The sequence below is a fragment of the Eptatretus burgeri genome, chromosome 2 (assembly GCF_056783735.1).
Source record: "Eptatretus burgeri isolate ZD-2024b chromosome 2, Ebu_testis_v1, whole genome shotgun sequence".
Taxonomy (NCBI): Eukaryota; Metazoa; Chordata; class Myxini; order Myxiniformes; family Myxinidae; genus Eptatretus; species Eptatretus burgeri.
The window spans coordinates 22,348,883-22,369,356 of NC_140962.1; the positions used below are offsets into that span (position 1 = coordinate 22,348,883).

General features: G+C 47.2%; 1 protein-coding gene across 1 annotated transcript in view; it reads right to left on the reverse strand.

Annotated features, from left to right (window-relative positions):
• The window catches only part of ATP6V1A (ATPase H+ transporting V1 subunit A), a 77,618-nt gene extending 57,742 nt beyond the window's left edge, over positions 1–19,876 (reverse strand). The window contains exons 1-4 of the mRNA XM_085865466.1: positions 19,701–19,876; positions 10,670–10,798; positions 10,299–10,513; positions 9,713–9,850 (exon numbers count right to left, since the gene is read on the reverse strand). Of these exons, the coding sequence (XP_085721592.1) occupies positions 9,713–9,850; positions 10,299–10,513; positions 10,670–10,798; positions 19,701–19,782 (564 nt within the window). The 5' untranslated portion in view covers positions 19,783–19,876. The remainder of the gene's footprint in view (positions 1–9,712; positions 9,851–10,298; positions 10,514–10,669; positions 10,799–19,700) is intronic.
• Between the last annotated feature and the right edge of the window lie 598 nt (positions 19,877–20,474).

Sequence of the window (20,474 nt, forward strand, 5' to 3'; positions counted from 1 at the left end):
ATCACATATCATATGACACTGAAGGTTGAAGGGAAAAGTGGAAAACCAAATGTTTTACACAGGGTGCAGATACAAAACAAAACAAATAAAGTATTAAAAAAAAGTAAGGGTTATAAAAATGGAAATGTTTTAAAATTGATCATTTCCACAAAACCAAGTCTTACACAGGCCCAAGTACTTTCATCGTGGTGGGGAAAAAATGAAGAAAGTTACAAAAACCGAAATCTTTCAACTTTTATAAATGAACATCTATGAGGTCTGGTCAGGTCCGGTGTGGGAGCATGCGCCAGAGCAGCGCGTCGCTGCGTCCACTTTCCGCTGGTACTCCAGGGGCCTAAGACTGGCCATCACCGAGGCAGATGCCTGGCCCATCCCCATCTCCTTAAGATGCCAATCAACCTGCTGCAACCACAAGGCACGTGGTTGGCCCATTGGCCTCCTCCACTCAAGAGGGTCCCTTGCTGAGAGAGAATCTGGTGAGCAGGATCAGCGTCAGGAAAACGAGCAACATGTCCATACTGCTGCAGCTGACGCTCACGCACGATGCAGGTAACAAATCTCATTTGAGTCTCTCTCAGCAACCGCTTGTTGGACACGAAGTCCGACCAGTGATAGTCAAGGATTCTCCGAAGAGACCTGGTACCAAAGGAATCAAGTCTGTCTCAAATCGCTGTTCAGAGTCAGTCTCACATCCACAGAGCAAGACTGGAAGCACCAGGGACCTGAGGACTCAGACTTTCATCCTCCCGCACAGGTACCGGCAATGGCACACCCCGTGATCCAGTGAATCAATGACTCCTCAGGCCCGACCCAGACGTCTGTTGACCTGTGACTCACAGCCAGCAGAGACATGAATATCACTGCCAAGGTAAATGAATCTCTCCATGACCTCAACTTCCTCACCACAAACGGGTACAGACAGGACAGCAGCATCCAAGATGTCATTGAAAGCCTGGAACTTAATGTTGACCCAGGAAACCCATAAACCCAGAAGCTCAGACTACTCATTTAGCACCTCGAGGACTCCCAAAAGGATATGGAGAGTCTCCGCGAAGATGACTGCATCATCTGCGAAATCAAGGTCAGAGATCTTGACATTCCCAAATGATGCACCACAGCTTGATCTCTCTGACATCCTCCACAGAATCCAGTCCGTACAAGTGCTGAAAAGTGAGGGGGCCAGCACACCACTGACAAACTCCAGTAGCAACTGGAAATAAGTCAGAGATGGTACCACCACATCTCACAGCATTTTGAGTACCAGAGTTGAGTTCAGACATCAGATCCATCATGTTTGGTGGCACCTCACGAAGACCAAGAATCCTCCAGAGGGCATCCTGATTCACTGAATCAAACGCTTTAGAGAGATCAACATAGGCTGAAAGCAGCCCCTGCTGAAACTCTCGTCTGCATTCAGTGAGGACCTGAAGAGCAAGGATATGGTCAATTGTTGACCTCTTTGGTGTAATGCGTGACTGCTCTGGTCGCTGGTGCTCAAGCAGATGGTGGCGAACTCTAACAAGAATTATCCAAGCAAAGACCTTGCCCGGCACTGAGAGCAGCATCACCCACTGGTAGTTGTTCCAGTCTTGGCGATCACCCTTCCCTTTCCAGAGAGGGACAACAAGGCTCCTCTTCCAGTCATTTGGGATGATACCTGTGTTCCAGGTAGAGCATAAAACTGCATGCAATGACATGAGTGCAGTATTTCCACCAGGCTTGGGAAGTTCAGCATGGATGGCACAGATCCCTGGAGCTTTACCGATTTCAACCGGTTCACCACAGCCTGTGTTTCCACAAACGAAGGCAGACCACAGTTGATTGGAAGGTCAGCAACAGTGATTGTAACACCCCTGACATCTAACTCGATAGCTGGTGGATCAGCGTGGTACAGCCGGTTAAAATAACCGGTCCAGTTGGCCTTCACTTTGGTCTCCTCTGTCAAGAGCCTACCGCCCTTTCCTCAAACTGCAGTACACCGAGGGACAGGCTTGCATGAACGCAATGCGCAAATTCCCATGCAAGCAGGACGAGAATCACTTGACCACAGGTGATACTCCACCCCTCACAGATTCCACGCACATAGGCCTCCTTGTCCACCCTTAGTGCATGACAAGTTTTATGCCTCAACTCCCTGAACAGCTCAGCTCTGCCATTCAGCCTGGCCCTGCGACTCTGGTCAATGGTATCCAGTGTCCCTTGAGAGATAAAATTCTTCTTCGCCCTACGGTGAGTTCCAAGACACCCACCGGCAACATCAAGGTCGGTGGTCTTGAAGGCACTCCACAACTCTTCAGAATCTCCCAAAGCACCCAGACTCCCTAAATCTCCACTGAGCCTGTTCGCAAACTCCTCAGCTACCCTCTCATCCTTGAGCTTGCCAACATCCAGCATCGGCTGGGATAGTACCATTCTCCTGGATTTGAGGTGCGACTTAAGAGTTGCTACAATGAGCCGAGTGGTCATTATTGAGGAACTAAGCACTCCGGTAGACCCTGCAGTTGTGGATCATCCTCCAGCGACCATCAACGAGGACATGGTCAAATCTCCTTTGCCACACCATCAGTGCTGGAATACCAAGTCCAGTGATGAGCTTGTGGGTGCTAAAACCATGAACCGGCTACCCTGAGTCCATAACTTCTTGCAAAGTCAAGGAACTTAGTGCTATTCAGGTTCACAGTTCCAGACCCATGGAGACCAACACACGTCTCACAACCATCCCTATCAGTTCCAGTCGATGCAATGAAATCCCCCAAGATGAGAAGTGTGTTTCGCCTGGGGCACTGATCAACCACAGACTCGAGCGTGGCATAGAATGCGTCTTTCACGGTGAGATTACTCGCCTTAGTCGGATCATCCACAGAGACCAGGGAAATGACACCCAAGGAGTGACGAATCCTTTGTCTCATAATACGCTCGTTGACCGGTGTTACCTCAATTATCATTGGAGTCAGCTTATTGGACACAGCTACAGAAACTCCTTGGGTATGGTAACCATCAGAGCGACCAGACCAATAGTTGGTTTAACCACCCGCCATGATCTTGCCGCAATCCGTTCTCCGAACCTTCGAGAGTGCTGCAATACTGATGTCCAAACGCTTGAGCTCAGAGGATAACAGAGACAGGTGATCATCCTCTCTTAGGGATAGAACATTCCAGCACCCACCCGAAGGAACCATCTCAGGTTAACCCAAGGAGACCGCCGTCTGGTGGACGACACCTCAGCACCACTCCGACACTCTCCCGCATTCTGACCCGGGAATGTTACCCCGTGGTTTCCCTCCTAACATGAAATATTGGGGGTCCCGCAGGCTTTGCCCCAATCCCGTCATCCGGTGAGCTGCCCTGCGAAGGGAAGCTGCACAGGAGGTACGGAGTGGGTTTTCCGGTGTTTTTATTCTTCGAGAATGTTTTGCGCAATGAAAGGTTTGACTGTGGCCAGAGTGCAAATCCTGCCACCAACCTCCTAATAAAAAGTAACCAAACTGCAAGAGGACATCTACAGACACAGTTGGGCACCAGATATGGATGGCCGTTGGCTCACAAGGAGCTCGTCCGCCCTTTGAGGCAAAAAAAAAATCTTTGAGGCAAAAAGTTGAAATCTGCACAATCTGCTTTCAGATTACAAGCTATCCACCTCTATGACTGGGATGAATTTCAAACATCATTCAACAGAGATTATGGTGGAGGGATATTGTGGAAAGAGATTTGAATAACAAGGGATTGAGAGAACAAGATACAGAAGACAGGGGAGAATGGATGAGGCCGATCCGAGTCGCTGACCCAAAATGGTGGGATTAAGACGAAGAAAAGATGAAGAAGAAAAGAAGAGGAGGAGGAGGCGGCTGTCTTTCTAAAAGTATGTCAGGTCAGGTATGGGAGCATGTGCCAGAACAGCGCGTCGCTGCGTCCACTTTCCGCCGGTACTCCAGGGGCCTCCATCTGGCCATCCCCCAGGCAGATGCCAGGCCCATCCCCATCTCCTTGAGATGATGGTCAACCTGCTGCAACCATGAGGCACGTGGTCGGCCCACTGGCCTCCTCCACTCATGAGACTCCCTCGCTGAGAGAATCTGGTGAGCAGGATCAGCGTCAGGAAAACGAGCCACATGTCCATACAGCCGCAGCTGACGCTCACGGACTATGCAGGTAACAAATCTCATCCGAGTCTCTCTCAGCAACCGCTCGTTGGACACAAAATCCGACCAGCGATAGCCAAGGATTCTCCGAAGAGACCTGGTACCAAAGGAATTAAGTCTCCGTCTCAGATCCTTGGTCAAAGTCCAAGTCTCGCACCCATAGAGCAAGACTGGAAGTACCAAGGACCTGAAGACTCGGACTTTCGTCCTCCCGCACAGGTACCGGCAGCGCCACACCCCATGATCCAGTGAATCCATGACTCCCCAGGCCCGACCCAGACGCCTATTGACCTCCGGCTCACAACCTGCGGAGACATGAATATCACTGCCAAGGTAAGTGAATCTATCCACGACCTCAACATCCTCACCACAAACAGACACAGACAGGACAGCAGCATCCAAGATGTCACCGAAAGCCTGGATCTTTGTTTTGACCCAAGAAATCCGTAATCCCAACGGCTCCGACTCCTCATTCAGCACCTCGAGGGCCCCCAAGAGGATGTCTAAAGTCTCCGCAAAGATGACTGCATCATCTGCAAAATCAAGGTCCGAGATCTTGACATTGCCAAACGATGCACCGCAACTTGATCTCTCCGACATCCTCCCAAAATCCAGTCCATACAAGTGCTGAAAAGTGTGGGGGCAAGTACACATCCCTGACGAACTCCAGTAACAACTGGAAATAAGTCAGAGGCGGTACCACCACACTTCACAGCACTCTCAGTACCAGAGTAGAGTTCAGACATCAGATCGATCAGTTTCGGTGGCACCCCACGAAGACCAAGAATCCTCCAGAGGACATCCCGATTCACTGAATCGAACGCTTTACAGAGATCAACATAGGCTGCAAGCAGCCCCTGCCGAAACTCTCGTCTGCGTTCGGTGAGGACACGAAGGGCAAGGATACGGTCAATCGCTGACCTCTTTGGTGTAAAGCCTGACTGCTCTGGACGCTGGTGCTCAAGCAGATGGTGGCGAACCCTGTTAAGAAGTATCCGAGCAAAGACCTTGGCCAGCACTGAGAGCAGCTGCCACCCCTCGGTAGTTGTTGCAGTCTTGGCGATCACCCTTCCTTTCCAGAGAGGGACAACAAGGCCCCTCTTCCAGTCAGTTGGGATGATGCCTGTGTTCCAGGCAGAGCACAAAACTGCATGCAACGACGCGAGTGCAGCATTTCCACCAGCCTTGAGAAGTTCGGCATGGATGCCACAGATCCCTGGAGCTTTGCCCCGTTTCAACTGGTTCACCGCAGCCCGTGTTTCCACAAGCGATGGTGGACCACAGTTGATTCGAGGGTCAGCAACAGGGATTGTAACACCCTTGACGTCCAACTCGACAGCTGGGGGATCAGCCTGGTACAACCGCTCGAAGTAACCGGCCCAGCGGGCCTTCACTTCAGACTCCTCTGTCAAGAGCCTACCACTCTCTGCTCGAACTGCAGTGCTCCGAGGGATGGGCTTGGATGAACGTAATGCGCGAATTCCCCTGTAAGCGGGACGAGAATCACCTGTCCACAGGTGATGCTCTACCCCCTCACAGATTCCTCGCACATAGGCCTCCTTGTCCACCCTCAGTGCACGTACAGTTTTACGCCTCAGCTCCCTGAACAGCTCAGCTCTGCCATTCAGCCTGGCCCTGCGACTCTGGTCAATGGTATCCAGTGTCCCTTGAGAGACAAAATTCTTCTTTGCCCTGCGGTGAACTCCAAGGCATCCACCGGCAACATCAAGGACGGTGGTCTTGAAGGTGTTCCACAACTCTTCAGGACCCCCCAAAGCACCCAGACCCCCAAGTGTCCACTCAGCCTGTTCGCAAACTCCTCAGCTACTCTCTCATCCCTGAGCTTGGCAGCATCCAGCCTAGGCTGGGATGGTACCATTCTCCAGGATTTAAGGTGCAGCTTTGGAGTTGCTACAACAAGCCTGTGGTCAGTATTGGAGGAACTGAGCACTCCGGTAGACCCTGCAGTTCTGGATCATCCTCCAACGACCGTCAATGAGGACATGGTCAATCTCCTTTGCCACACCGCCAGCGTTGGAATACCAAGTCCAGCGATGAGCTTGCGGGCGCTGAAAACCATGAACCAGCCACCCTAAGTCCATGACTTCTTGCAAAGTCAAGGAACTTAGTGCTATTCTGGTTCATAGTTCCTGACCCATGGGGACCAACACACACCTCATAACCATCCCTATCAGTTCCAGTCGATGCATTGAAATCCCCAAGACTAGAAGTGTATCTCGTCTGGGGCACTGATCAACCACAGACTCGAGTGTGGCGTAGAATGTGTCCTTCACGGTAAGATCACTCGCCTCAGTCGGAGCATAAATAGAGACCAGGAAATGACACCTAAGGAGTGACGAATCCTTAATCTCATAATACGCTCGTTGACCGGTGTTACCTCAATTATCATTGGGGTCAGCTTATTGGACACAGCTACAGCAACTCCTTGGGTATGGTCACCATCAGAGCGACCAGACCAATAGTAGGTGTAACCACCCACCATTATCTCGCCGCAATCCGGTCTCCGAACCTCAGAGAGAGCTGCAATCCCGATGTCCAAACGCTTGAGCTCAGATGATAACAGAGACAGGTGATCATCCTCTCTTAGGGATAGGACATTCCAGGCACCCACCCGAAGGGACCGCCTCAGGTTAACCCAAGGAGACCGCCGTCTGGTGGACGACACCTCAGCACCACTCCGACACACTCTCCCGCAATCTGACCCAGGGATGTTACCCCGTGGTTTCCCTCCTATCAAAGATTGGGGTCCCGAAGGCTTTGCCCCAATCCCATCATCCGGTGAGCTGCCCTGCGAAGGGGAAGCTGCACAGGAGGTACTCACGGAGTGGGTTTTCAGATTTTTTTGCGTTTTTGCGTTTTGCGGAATGAAGGCACGGTGGCTGGAGTGCAAATCCTGCCACCAACCTCCTAATAAGAAGTAACCCAACTGCAGGAGGACGTCCGCAGACACAGTTGGGCACTAGATATGGATGGCCGTTGGCTCACAAGGAGCTCCTCCGCCCTTTGACAGGTTTTGTTTTTAATCCTGCTGGGTGTCCATATCCAAACACCCTCCTCACCAGAAAACCTGGTGGGGGAGACGGTTTAGTCGCCGACAACCCGACCATGGAACAGGTTAGTACAGGTTTACATGGTACCTGTAGCAGGTCACAGATCGAACCTGACCTGACGTTAAAAGTATGCAGGGCTGCAAATGCATAAAGGAAACTCGAAGGGCATTGCGTAGAGCACACACCTCCGCCACATAATGCCTGATCCAAGAGAACATATCTGGCCCAATACATTTTTGAAATATCATGCCATATAATCGTTTTTGGCCCTATCGCTCAATGGTGAAGAATCACTTAAAAAAAAAATTTTTAATGGATTTAAAAAATAAATAATTCTCATATTCAGATCTGGATCCGGATCTTCACCAAAGTCGAAGCAATTTGTCGTCATCACACACCCAACTTGTCCAACAAGTTTCATCCAAATCTGTCCACAACTTTTTGAGATATCATGCTATATCTGAGTTTAGCCCTATCTCTCAATGGTGAACAATCACTTTAAAACATTCTCAGATCCAGATCCAGATTCGGATCTTCAAGAAAATTGAATCAATTCTTCCTTGTCACACACCCAACCTGTCCACCAAGTTTCATCCGAAACCATCCACAACTTTTTGAGATATCATGCTATATGTCAGTTTCTCCCCATCTCTCAATGGTGAAGAATCACTTAACAAATTCTTGGATCCGGATCTGTATTGAGATCTTCACCAAAATTGAACCAATTCTTCCTTGTCAAACACCCAACGTGTCCACCAAGTTTTGGCCAAATCCATCTACTACTTTTTGAGATATGCTAGATATATTTTTAGCCCAATCTGTCAATGGTGAAGGATCGCTTAAAAATTTTTCAAGTAGTCAGATCCAGATCCGGATTTTCACCGAAATATAATCAGTTCGTCCTTGTCACATAACACGCTCAACCTGCCCACAAAATTTCATCCGGATCCGTCCACAACTTTTTGAGATATCCTGCACACAGACAGATAGACAAACAAACAAGCAGTCATAGACTGGTACTTACGAAATCGTCAACTTGACCTCTGACCTTGTCTAATAAAGGCTGTCTCGAGAGAAGGAAGCGATGCAAACCAGAAGTGTCTATGATGATTCTGTACCAAACCTCTCATAAAACATCTGATTTTTACCACAATTTCGACAACCGAGTGTTAAGCATACTTAACCGTTACCAAAATTGAAGACACGATTGAAATTGACTTTAAAACAAGTGCGTAATGCCGTGTGTTACAATCCCCCTCATTAGCATAATCTTCAGTTAAGCCTCAGATATGACACCCGACATAAATCTCATAAAACATCCAACTTTTACCAGAATTTCGACAACCGAGTATTAAGCATACTTAGCCATTACCAAAAGTGAAAACAGGATTGAAATTGACCTTAAAACGAGCGCGTAATGCCATGTGTTACAATCCCCCTCAGCATAATCTTCAGTTAAGCCTCAGACACAACACCCGACATAAATCTCATAAAACATCCGATTTATACCAGAATTTCGACAACCGAGTGTTAAGCATACTTAACCGTTACCAAAAGTGAAAACAGAATTGCGATCAGAGTTAAAACGAACTCGTAACGTCGACCGAAGCAAAAATCTCCATTTCTCCACGCAATTATTTTATATTATTTTCTCAAAGTCACAAAACCGTAATATTCGGTCATCCACCAACAATCTTTACATAATCCGACGGCTTAGTGAGTCAAGCATGCGACGATAACCTTTATTGGGATAAAAAATGAGTTTTAAACACCATCTTTATCGAAAACACCTTCAGCGCGCACACGCAAAACCTTTACGTGACTCAACGCCGCGTCTGCTCGAGCGCACTGCACCACGTGACGACCCATGACGCGGCGAGTGAAATATTTTTTATACAATCTTAAAATGTCTCCAAAACATCCGATTTTTACCAGAATTTCGACAACCGAGTGTTAAGCGTCCTAAGCGATCACAAAAACCGAAGACAAAATTAAAATTGAAGTTAAAACGAACTCGTTACGTCGACCGAAGCAAAAATACTGCATTTCTCCACATTAATTTATGGAATTATGTTTGACCTCACTGTGACCTTGACCTTTGACCGATTTTGACTAAATTTTAATCAGCGCTAGCCATCACCCTCCTGAATCAAGTGGTGTAATTTGACATTGGTAACTTCTTCCGTTCTCGAGTTATCGTGCCCACAAACACACACACAAACAAACAAACAAACAAACACACAAACAGAGGATGGAAGTCATCAATATACTTACGAAATCTTTAGATTTCGTAAGTAACAAACATAGAGGGGTGAAAACATAACCTCCTTCACCTTCAGTGGTGGAGGTAATAACGTGGGATATTGTGGAGATGCGTATTGAAAGGTGAATAGTAATACAAATAACAATGGTTAATGGTGTAAACAAGCCAAAACGGCCACGATGGGCACTGAATGCAACAGCAAATTCCACTACCCTCAAGTATTAGTTTGTACCACATACCTTAATAGTGTAGTTCCCCGAGGGGGCGATGTAGGTAACTGTGCCGCAAGAGTGAGGGGGAACCATTATCTTGTGATCTATCAGTGAATTCTCAATCACTCGACCATAAATATCGCCTCCAGTGAGGTGGCTTCCCACCTAGACAAAGAGGGAGAGTAAAACATAATCTGAACGGTTCTGAGCTCAGAGAAGAAAGAAAATCAAGTCAAAGCAGGTATATAAAATGGCAACTCCACTGATAAAGCCCATGTCGTATCTCCCATGCAATACTAAAGCATAACACACACATTACATGTCAAAGGGATAACAACCATATTTGAAGAAGGGAGACAGCAGATGATAATGTACAAATCAAGCTAAAAAAAAAAAATGGACTTTTTATTAATTGGTAATAATTAGAGAGAAATGGAGAGGGAAGGAGGCATGAAAGGGGGTGGAGGGATGGAGAGAGGAGGAACATATGCACGTGAACATGCAGATATGTCACAGAAACATACACATAACTAGTGGACAAAGTATACCCTCTTATTTAAGGACAATGGAAGCTAATGTGATCTACTCCACCTGAAACACCACATCAACTTACACGGATGTTGGGACTTGGCGTGAACTCCCAATGTTTATCCTCGGCCAGGGCGCTGATGTTAATTCCTCGAGGGATGTAGATGCTTGAAGTGATTGCTGAAATGTCCTGTAGCGGTCGCTGAATTCCATCAAAAATTGAGCCCATGATTCCTGGACCCAGCTCTACAGACAGTGGCTTACCAGTACGCAAAACGGGGTCACTCACGGTCAAGCCAGCTTCAGCTCAGGGTTAAAGAAGCATCATCAACTTGGAACAGCAATACAAGCAAGTATTCAGTTTCGATGCCCCACAATCAAAAACAAATCACAAGCTTGTCATTGAAAAAGTGAAAATGATTCCATGTGATTGAACGTGGAACAGGGGGAGGATACAGGTCTCCTCGTACACTTGAATGGTTGCCAAATCCCCTTCGAGACGGATAACCTCTCCTACAAGCTCACTGTGACCGACTCTCACAAGCTCGTACATAGCAGCACCAGCCATCTGATTTGCTATAACCACTTGTGTGGGTGCACAAGGAATTCACAGCAGAAGAGGTTAAATGGTGGGAAGAAAACCAGGGCACAAGATATGATGTGTTAGATAAGGAAATATCTGGAGGAAGACAGGAGCAGCAGCATGAAAAAAGAAAGGGAAGACATAGACGGCAGTCAATTTCAAGATTATGAAGCTGTTGGGAATTAAATTACATAAAATAGTATGAGAAGACACAGAAAGACCATGCAATATTTTTTCCAACTCCATAAGAAAAGGAATATTGTGCTTGCCTGCCCGCATGCACATTACTCAAGGAAACAAATACAGGGAGTACTGTAGTTAATGAAAAGTCACGTATTTATCAAGGTATCCCTCTGATAAATGCACACAAGTCGCAATGATGTGGTATCGCCTTGATTCTGTCTGAATAATGGTCTGTTGGATGAGGAAGCAGCTTACTATTTCAGGATATGTGCTTTCCTGAAACCTGTCAAAGGGCGGAGGAGCTCCTTGCGAGCCAACGGCCAACCATTTCTAGTGCCTTACTATGTCTGCTGACGTCATCCTGCAGTTGGGTTACCCTTTTTCGGAGGTTGGTGGCAGGATTTGCACTCTGGCCACCGTAAAACACTTAATTCGGCAAAACCCACAAATGCAAAGAAAACTGAAAACCCACTCCGTGGGAGTACCTCCTGTGCTGCTGCCCTTCACAGGGCAGGTCAGGGATTGCGGCAAACCTTCAGGACCCTCTTTCCTTGATGATGGGAGGAAAAGCACGAAGTAAACTTCCTGAGTCAGATTGCGGTGGTGTGTGTAGGGGTGGTGCTGAGGTATCGTCCACCAGACGGCAGTCTACTTGGGTTAATCTCAGGTGGTCCCTTTGGGTGGGTGCCTGGAATGTCCGATCCCAAAGAGGATGACCACCTGTCTCTGTTATCATCTGAGCTCAAGCATTTGAACTTCTATATTGCAGCACTCTCTGAGGTTCGGAGACTGGATAGTGGAGAGATCATAGCAGGTGGTTACACGTACTATTGGTCTGGTCGCTCTGAGGGTTACCTTGCCCAAGGAGTTGCTCTAGCTGTGTCAAATGATAATTGAGTCAATACCGGTCAACAGACGTATTGTTGCGGATCCGGGGTGGCCGGATTCTCGCCCAACTCTTGGCGCCACCCCTCACCACCGCCGTCTCTGGGGTTTATAACGCCGGCAGGCTCAGCACAGGCCTCGGGTCACACGTCTTCAATTGCTATACCAACGTAATCCTTGTACCTTACCAGTTGGGGAAATAGAAGCCCGGTTACAGAGTGGTTGCGTCAGATGCCGAACGTTTTCTGCCAGTTTGTAACCATTTTGGTTTTATATGCCAATCAAACGGATCACTCCTCGACGCGACACGAATTAATCCATAGCGGCAACTTCATACGAACCAACCAGATTTATTGGGGAACATCGGGGAACACGACAACAAGCAAAACATTCACGACAATGCTTTTATCAACAATCTTTAACCCGTTCTTAACTAGGGAACCACGGATTACAGGTTTCGAGGGGATCGCTACCGAGATATGCCTTAAACAATGTGCATACAAAAACAGACAGACAGACAGCATGCATGCAAGACAGAGTACTTGGTGATGTCTCATGGACGAGAGGAAAGTGTCAAAAAGCACGAATGTCGCTCGTAACAAGAGGATGTCCACGGATTCGAGCCCCCATCTCGAACGCGCCGCGTGGCAAAATGGAGGCGTCGTACTCTTGCCCCCTTCGCACCGCACGCGGTCTGCGCGCGCTCTGACCCCGCATAAGGTCGACATTATGAGACCGCCAGATCAACGATGGGCCTCAGCCGATCTCGCCCAAGGTCCATCACACAAATCCAGGCCTGGCCTGTGCACCAGACAAGGCCAAAATCGAGGTGCCGGGCTCGGCAAGCGGATCGGCAAACGTGTCGAGCCGTTGGTGTCAGCAGGGACCGTCAGAGGCTCCGTCGTTTCCTCTCTTGCCTTCCAGCCTCGAAGCCCGACTTCTCAACTCCGTCCTCTCAGTTTCTTTCTTTGTAGAATCACCTTTTCTTTCCTTTTCCACGCGCACCTCTCAAAGTCGGCTGCCGTCTCTCTCACGGCAGAAACACCTCCTCATAAGAGTCGATCGCCGATTCGACGTGCAGGCCACCTCTCTTTCGTTCGCACGCTTCGAAACACGAGCACGCCTCGAGAGCGACTGTATCCACACAATGAACCTTTTTACGAAGCCTTCGTTCGCTCGCTTTGAAGCCACCCCGAGCACGCCTCGAAAACCCGACCGTTTTCCAAACTGAAAACTCCTTTTTTCTCTCGTTTCTCTTTCGACACATGAGCACGCCTCTCTCAGCGAAGCCGACAAACTCCTCCCCTTAGCTTCACTTCCTCTTTTTGGCCACACCCTCTCAGCCGACTGGGCGGGGCCTATCGTCGGGAGAGGGGAGGAAGAAGAGGGAGCCCTTGGCACACCACCACTGTACAAACAATAAAAACATACATCCTACACCTCCCGACACACATGTAACATCCATTTTACCACACAACCTAGCAAAACATGCATTTAATGGGGGATCTGAGCTAATCCGATATTTAGTAGTCCAATAAGGGCCATTTCCGTAACAGTATTATGAGACGAAGGATTCGTCACTCCTTGGGTGTCATTTCCCAGGTCTCTGTATGTGCTCCGACTGTGGCGAGTGATCTCACCGTGAAGGACGCATTCCATGCAACGCTCAAGTATGTGGCTTATGAGTGCCCCAGGCAAGATACTCTTCCAGCCTTGGGGAATTTCAATACATCGACTGGAACTGATGGGGATGGTTATAAGACAAGGGTTGGTCCCCATGGGTCTGGAAGTGCGAACCAGAATCGCACTAAGTTCCTTGACTTTGCAAGAAGTCATGGACTTTGGGTGGCTGGTTCATAGTTTCAGCACCCACAGACTCATCGCTGGACTTGATATTCCATCGCTGGTGGTGTGACAAAGGATATTGACCATGTGCTCTGATGGTCACTGGAGGATGATCAGGAAGTGCAGGGTCTACCGGAGTGCTCAGTTCCTCAACACCGAACACAGGCTTGTTGTAGCAATTCTGAAGTTGCAGCTTAAATCCGGGAGAATGTTGCCATCCCAGCCGAGGCTGGATGTTGGCAATCTCAAGGATAAGGGGGTAGCTGAAGAGTTTACGAACAGGCTGAATGGGAATTTTGGGGGTTGGGTGCTTTGGGGAATCCTGAAAAGTTGTGGAGTACCTTCAAGACCAACATCCTTCATGTTGCCGGTGGATGTCTTGGAACTCATCATGGGGCGAAGAAGAATTTGTCTCTCAAAGGACACTGGATACCATTGACCAGTCACAGGGCCAGGCTTAATGGCAGAGCTGAGCTGTTCAAGGTGTTGACACATAAAACCACGTGTGCTGAGGGTGGGAAAGAAGGCCGATATGTGATGAATTTGTGGGGGGGGTACAGCATCACCTGTGGTCAAGTGATTCTCGTCCTGCTTACAGGGTAATTCGCACACGGGCGTTCCTCCAAACCAGCCCTCAGTGTACTGCAGGAAGAACGGAGGGTGGTGGGCTCTTGACAGTGGAGTCCGGAGTGAAGGCCTGCTGGGCCGGTTACTTTGAGCGGCTGCACCAGGCTGATCCACCAGCTGTCGACTTGGTTGTCGGGGCTGTTACTATCCTGATTGCTGACACTCCAATCAACTGTGGTCCACCTTCGTTTGTGGAAACGCAGGCTGCGGTGAACCGATTGAAATGGGGCAAAGCTCCTAGGATCTGTGGCATCCTTGCTGAATTTCTCAAAGCTGGTGGAAATGCTGTACTCATGTCATTGCATGCAGTTCTTTGCTCTGTCTGAACACAGGCATTATCCCAATGAACTGCAAGAGGGGCCTTGTTGTCCCTCTCAGGAATGGGAAGGGTGATCGCCAGGACTGCAACAAGTACCGAGGGGTGACGCTGCTCTCAGTGCCGGTGAACGTCTTTGCTCCGATAATTTGTGACAGGGTTCACCAGCATCTGCTTGAGCACCGCACCCAGAGTAGTCAGGCTTTACACCAAAGAGTTCAACGATTGACTGTGTCCTTGCTCTTCGGGTCCTCACCGAACGCAGATGAGAGCTTCGGCAGGGGCTACTTGCAGCCAATGTTGATCTCTGAAAAGTGTACGATTCAGTGATTCGGGATGCCCTCTGGAGGATTATTGGTCTTCGTGGGGTGTCACCAAAAGTGATCAATCTGATGTCTGAATTATACTCTGGTACTGAGAGTGCTGTGAGATGCGGTGATACCATCTCTGACATTTTCCAGTTGTTACTGAAGTTCATCAGAGGTGTGTAATGGCCCCCACACTTTTCAGCACTTATATGGACTGTATTCTGGGGAGGATGTCAGAGAGATCAAGCTGCGTTGCATCACTTGGGAATGTCAAGATCTCTGAACTTGATTTCGCAGATGATGCAGTCATTTTTGCGGAGGCTTTAGATATCCTTTTGGGGTCCTCGAGGTGCTGAATGAGGAGTCAGAGCCGCTGTGATTACGGGTTTCCTGGGTCAAAAACTAAGATCCAGGCTTTCATTGACGTCTTGGATGTTGTTATCCTGTCTGTACCTGTGTTTGGCGAGGATGTTGCGGTCACAGAGAGATTCACTTACCTTGGCAGTGATATTCATGTCTCTGCTGGCTGTGAGCCAGAGGGCAACAGACGTCTGGGTCGGGCCTGGAGAGCCATGGATTCACTGGATCATGGGGTGTGGCGATGCTGGTACGGTACAAAGTCTGAGTCTTCAGGCCCTTGGTGCTTCCAGTCTTGCTCTATGGATGTGAGACTTGGACTCTGACCAGGGATCTGAGACAGAGACTTAATTCCTTTGGTATCAGGTCTCTTCAGAGAATCCTTGGCTATCGATGGTCGGACTTTGTGTCCAACGAGTGGCTACTTAGAGAGACTCAAATGAGAATGGTTTCCTGCATAGTCCGTGAGCATCAGCTGCGGCTGTATGGGCATGTGGCTTGTTTTCTTGACACTGATCCTGCTCATCAGATTCTCTCAGCGAGGTAGCCTCGTGAGTGGAGGCCAATGTGCTGACCACGTGCCTCGTGGTTGCAGCAGGCTGATCAGCATCTCAAGGAGATTGGGATGGGCTAGGCATCTGCCTGGAGCATGGCCAGATGGAGGCCCCTGGAGTACCGGCGGAAAGTGGATGCAGCGATGTGCTGCTCCAGGGCATGCTCCCATATCTGACCTTAGCTGTGACTGAATAGATATGCTGTGTACAATACAATATACAATACAATGCTGTGACCGAATAGAAGAGTTATTCCAAAAACATGACAAAGCACTGGAATGGCATACGGTACAGCGCATACCTCCGCCAGGGTGAACAGGTTACATTTTGTAACCCACTGATAGGCCATATTAGCATCTGGACCTTATCTAAAATCAAATCAATTAGTCCTCGTCATACGCTCAACCTGTCCACCAAGTTTTGTCCGAATCCATCAATAACTTTTTGAGATATCCTGCTCACAGACAAACAGACAAGCAAACAGCAGTGAAAACATAACCTCCCTCCAACCTCCATGGCGTAGATAATGATCGGAACCACATCAGAATCCTGCATTTGACTTGTCAAGGGAAAGTATGGAAGCTTCCCTCTTGTTCTCTCTCAGTCAAAAGCTGTTATTGGACTCCAAAGCTTTGAAATGCATTACTTTTCCTTGTCTGCACAAACATATTTTCTACAACTCTGCAACTGAAAACAGTCTACTTTGACCAACATCAGATTGACCGACTGGTGGAAACGTGTGGGCCACTTCACAGATGCTCGGCAGATCAATAATTTTTGTCCATCAAGGGAAATTGCCAATTCTGTTTGCTGAAAGCTGAAAACCTCACCTTACTTGCCATGCCATAACACAGCAGAACAGAACTAATGATTTCTGCGTAACATGGCTGAGTGAAGAGCAATCACAATCGCAAGAAGAATAGCATGACCTTGTTGGAAGTGCAGCCCTTGCTCCATTGTTTTGTGTTTGTCGCTGGAACAAAACTTTTTCACATAGTTATTTGGTGTCAACAATGTCCTTTTCTAACTGCACAACATTTCAATATGCTGCAAGTTAAAAAGACAATCTATGTGCACAATGCGTGCACCAATAATACACATTACTCAATTTGAGGGGGGTTGAAAAAAAAGGTGTATATTTACTATTAAAATTTCCAAACATCCCTCGCTCATATGCTCAAGAAACACTGCCTTTGCTTTTCACTTTGTGGAAGATTCCAAAAACGTTCATAGCTTTATATTCCATAGAATCCAGGAGAGACAGTTGACAGTGAGTTGCTCTGATTTTCCAAGAAAAACTTTTATCAATAGAGGATGCTCAGTCTGTGGCTCGCTTTGGAGGACAGCTTTGCTATGTGGTCAGCCCAGGAGAGGTCGTGGCTGATGGTGAGGCCTAGAAATGAGAGACTGAACCTCTTCCAATGGCTGACTAGGAAAATAAATGTCATGTTGGCTCGTTTAACGATCCTTTCGAAACGAGTGAGACAGTGAGAAGTTCCATGATTGAAAGACATGTTCCATTTTATCAGACTAGTGTCTAATCAATTCTTGATCAGTGACAGAGTTGTTGTCAACCTTGCAGTGGGATGAGGGTTCTGTGTGACACTATGTGGAGTCGCCTGCAGAAAAGAGTATGTATATCACATGGATGCAAACAGTATGTGTATTATACGGATGTAAACAATGAACATTAAATTACAAATAAACAGGCATTTTGTGCTATGTATTAGAATGCATTATGGCCGTGTAGAAACCAAACCGATCAACACGCGTTTGTGCACCTGATTGTTAAAAATATAGTTACGATTGTGGGGGTAGATGGAAGAATCTAACAGGGAATATAGCATTGTGTGGAGTTGCTTGGTACATGGACGAGTAGGAGGCATCGCAATGTGAGTAAGTCGGGAACCTGTGAGCTTAAGTGTTCCGTGTCACCACACGAGGGGTAGTGCGGTTTTAATTAGCCAAGGGAGTAAGAATAAGTTCCCAAGCACATGATTCCCCTCTGTGATTTTCCCCTATGTTTTTATATTTCAAGATCGGCAATAAAAGTGGGGAACGTGTCCCTAAAACCACAACAAACGGGCAGAAAGCCCAGCTTTCAAAGGTTGACAACAAGCGAAGTCATGCCCCCGAGGGATGATTGATGGGCATGATGTCAGAAGCTGGCCGAGGAGGGGAAGCCTCGCCTTCCCAGGTTTGGGGCGTGCAGGCCACGTCCGGGAGGCGGAGGGTATAGATATCCGCATGATCGAAGTAAAAGGAAGGTTGGTTGTGCATTTTAAGAGGAAAAGGGAGTTGGCTTGCGCATTTTTGGAGAGCCATGATCAGTAAGCTGGACATTTTGAGAGGCATCAGACTCAGTGGGCTTGTGCATTTTGTGAAGAGCCATGATCAGTGGAGGCACGAGGCTCATTGTTTGGAGAGGGGAGAGCGGAGGTTGAGCGCATGCCGAAGAGGACGACACAGCCATTAAATTCGTGTTGAGGCAATTTGGCTAGCTTGGTGAAGTAGACGCTGGCCTTTTGCTCTTGGTCGGGTCGTTGAGGATGATTGGAGCACACGAAGCCGTGACACTGGGGCTTTGAGCCTTGATGTGGAGTGCCACACGCGGATTGCCTGGCGTGCGTTCGTCCTGCTACAAGAGAAGTTCCTCAATTCCAGTTCCACAGGATTAGCTCTAGGCCAAGCTAAGTACAGGAATAGTTAAAAAGGAAGGTTTTTCTTTTCATTTTGTGTTCCTTTTGTCTGTATTTGAGTCTGTGTGAGAGGTTCCTCGACTGCAGGATTAATTTATTTTATTATTATTGTCATTACCTTCTGAATTATTGTCCGTTGTGAATATTCATTTATTTTCATTAAATGTATTCCTTTTGAGAAACTTTTGGCATGTGCTGTCCTGGTGCAGTGCCCTTGTGCTGCGCTCCTGGGTGGATCGTCTCTCCGCCATTATTCCCCGTTAATGCACGCGCATTAATCTCCGAGCCTTGGTTGTAGCCTTCAAGAGAGAAGCTTTGCCATCCATCCAGGAAGGGTTTAAACCCTCTGGACATGACAATATAGTAACCCTTATACCTCTGAGGCTATCATTGACTTCTTGATTTAGCTTTGGCAAATTCAGTGGGCTAACACCAATCGTTAAATTGTGAGCATCTTCCATTTTACTCTCCCCTCCTTTTCTTCTAAATCATCTAGCATGATTATGTCAGCAAAATGATGCAATCCCACAGCTTGATAAGCCCCAAATCGACTTCAGTGTGTGAATAACTAAATTTGGTCACTCAAAAGCCACTGATGGCCATTCTGAATGGCTGGAAACGAAACTTCATGATTGACCTGCATGGTCCCATTAAGGTATGGTGTAAATGAGCCTATAATAAGTTGAAATCCTCCCACCAATGCCCAATCCATGATTGTACTGTTGCAGCACTAGCACCCGGTTGCTCAAAGCAAGGATAAGCAATATCCTTTGGATAAATTACTTAAAGTTTTCTGCCGGATAAAATTTCCAAAGTTTTCCATACAGGGTGGAAAGAAAGGTGTAGTCATCCAAAACACTATAAAAATGGTACTGTTTCCTCAATTGATGATAAATGGTCAGTTAGTCAACCATTGGAGAAGAATTTAAACCACAGGATAGCTCTTATCCAGTCAATAAATTATATGAGTTTTGAGCAATTGGGGCCTGGTTGACAACTTGAAGCAGAAGATTATAATCATAAATAGCAACACAACTTATGGTATTTCCACAGTGACAACAGCAAAATTTATGCAAACCCTGGAAGACAAATTATGGTATGACAATATTGACGAATTATGATGTTCATACCTGGTCCAGACACACTGTAGACATATCCATACTCGGCCTCATGCTCTGCATCCCTCACTCGAGAAAGTTTGGAGAAATCCATCTCTTACAAATTCAACCTGCTCAGAAATGCACGACAAAGCGAGAGAAAAGTTATTATATGCAAGTGCCGTCTTGCTCAACTCCAACTTTTCTGAAAGCCAACAATCTATGCCCGTCTCACACTCATATCAAGCATACAAATGACAGGAATTTAACAGGCGAGTAATTATTCTGCTTAAAAATGTAAATGGGTTCACAGTAACAGAAGCTGAGTACCTGGTAAACCTGCAGGCCATTTATTACTCATGGAAGCCACAAAAAGCCAATAACCTTCGATACATGAAGGTGCCGAAAACATTGCTATACAGATGGCTGCCTTCCTTCTCATAGCATATGCAAAGCACATAAGCTCCACAGCTGGACGACTTGCTGGTAATATATTATACAGCTCTGGAAAAAATTAAGAGACCACTGCAAAATTATCAGTTTTTCTGGTTTTACTATTTATTTTATAGGTATGTGTTTGAGTAAAATGAACATTTTTGTTTTATTCGATAAACTACTGACAACATTTTTCCCAAATTCAGAATAAAAATATTGTCATTTAGAGCATTTATTTGCAGAAAATGACAACTGGTCAAAATAACAACAAAGATTCAGTGTTTTCAGACGTCAAATAATACAAACAAAACAAGTTCATATTCATTTTTAAACAACACAATACAAATGTTTTAACTTAGGAAGAGTTCAGAA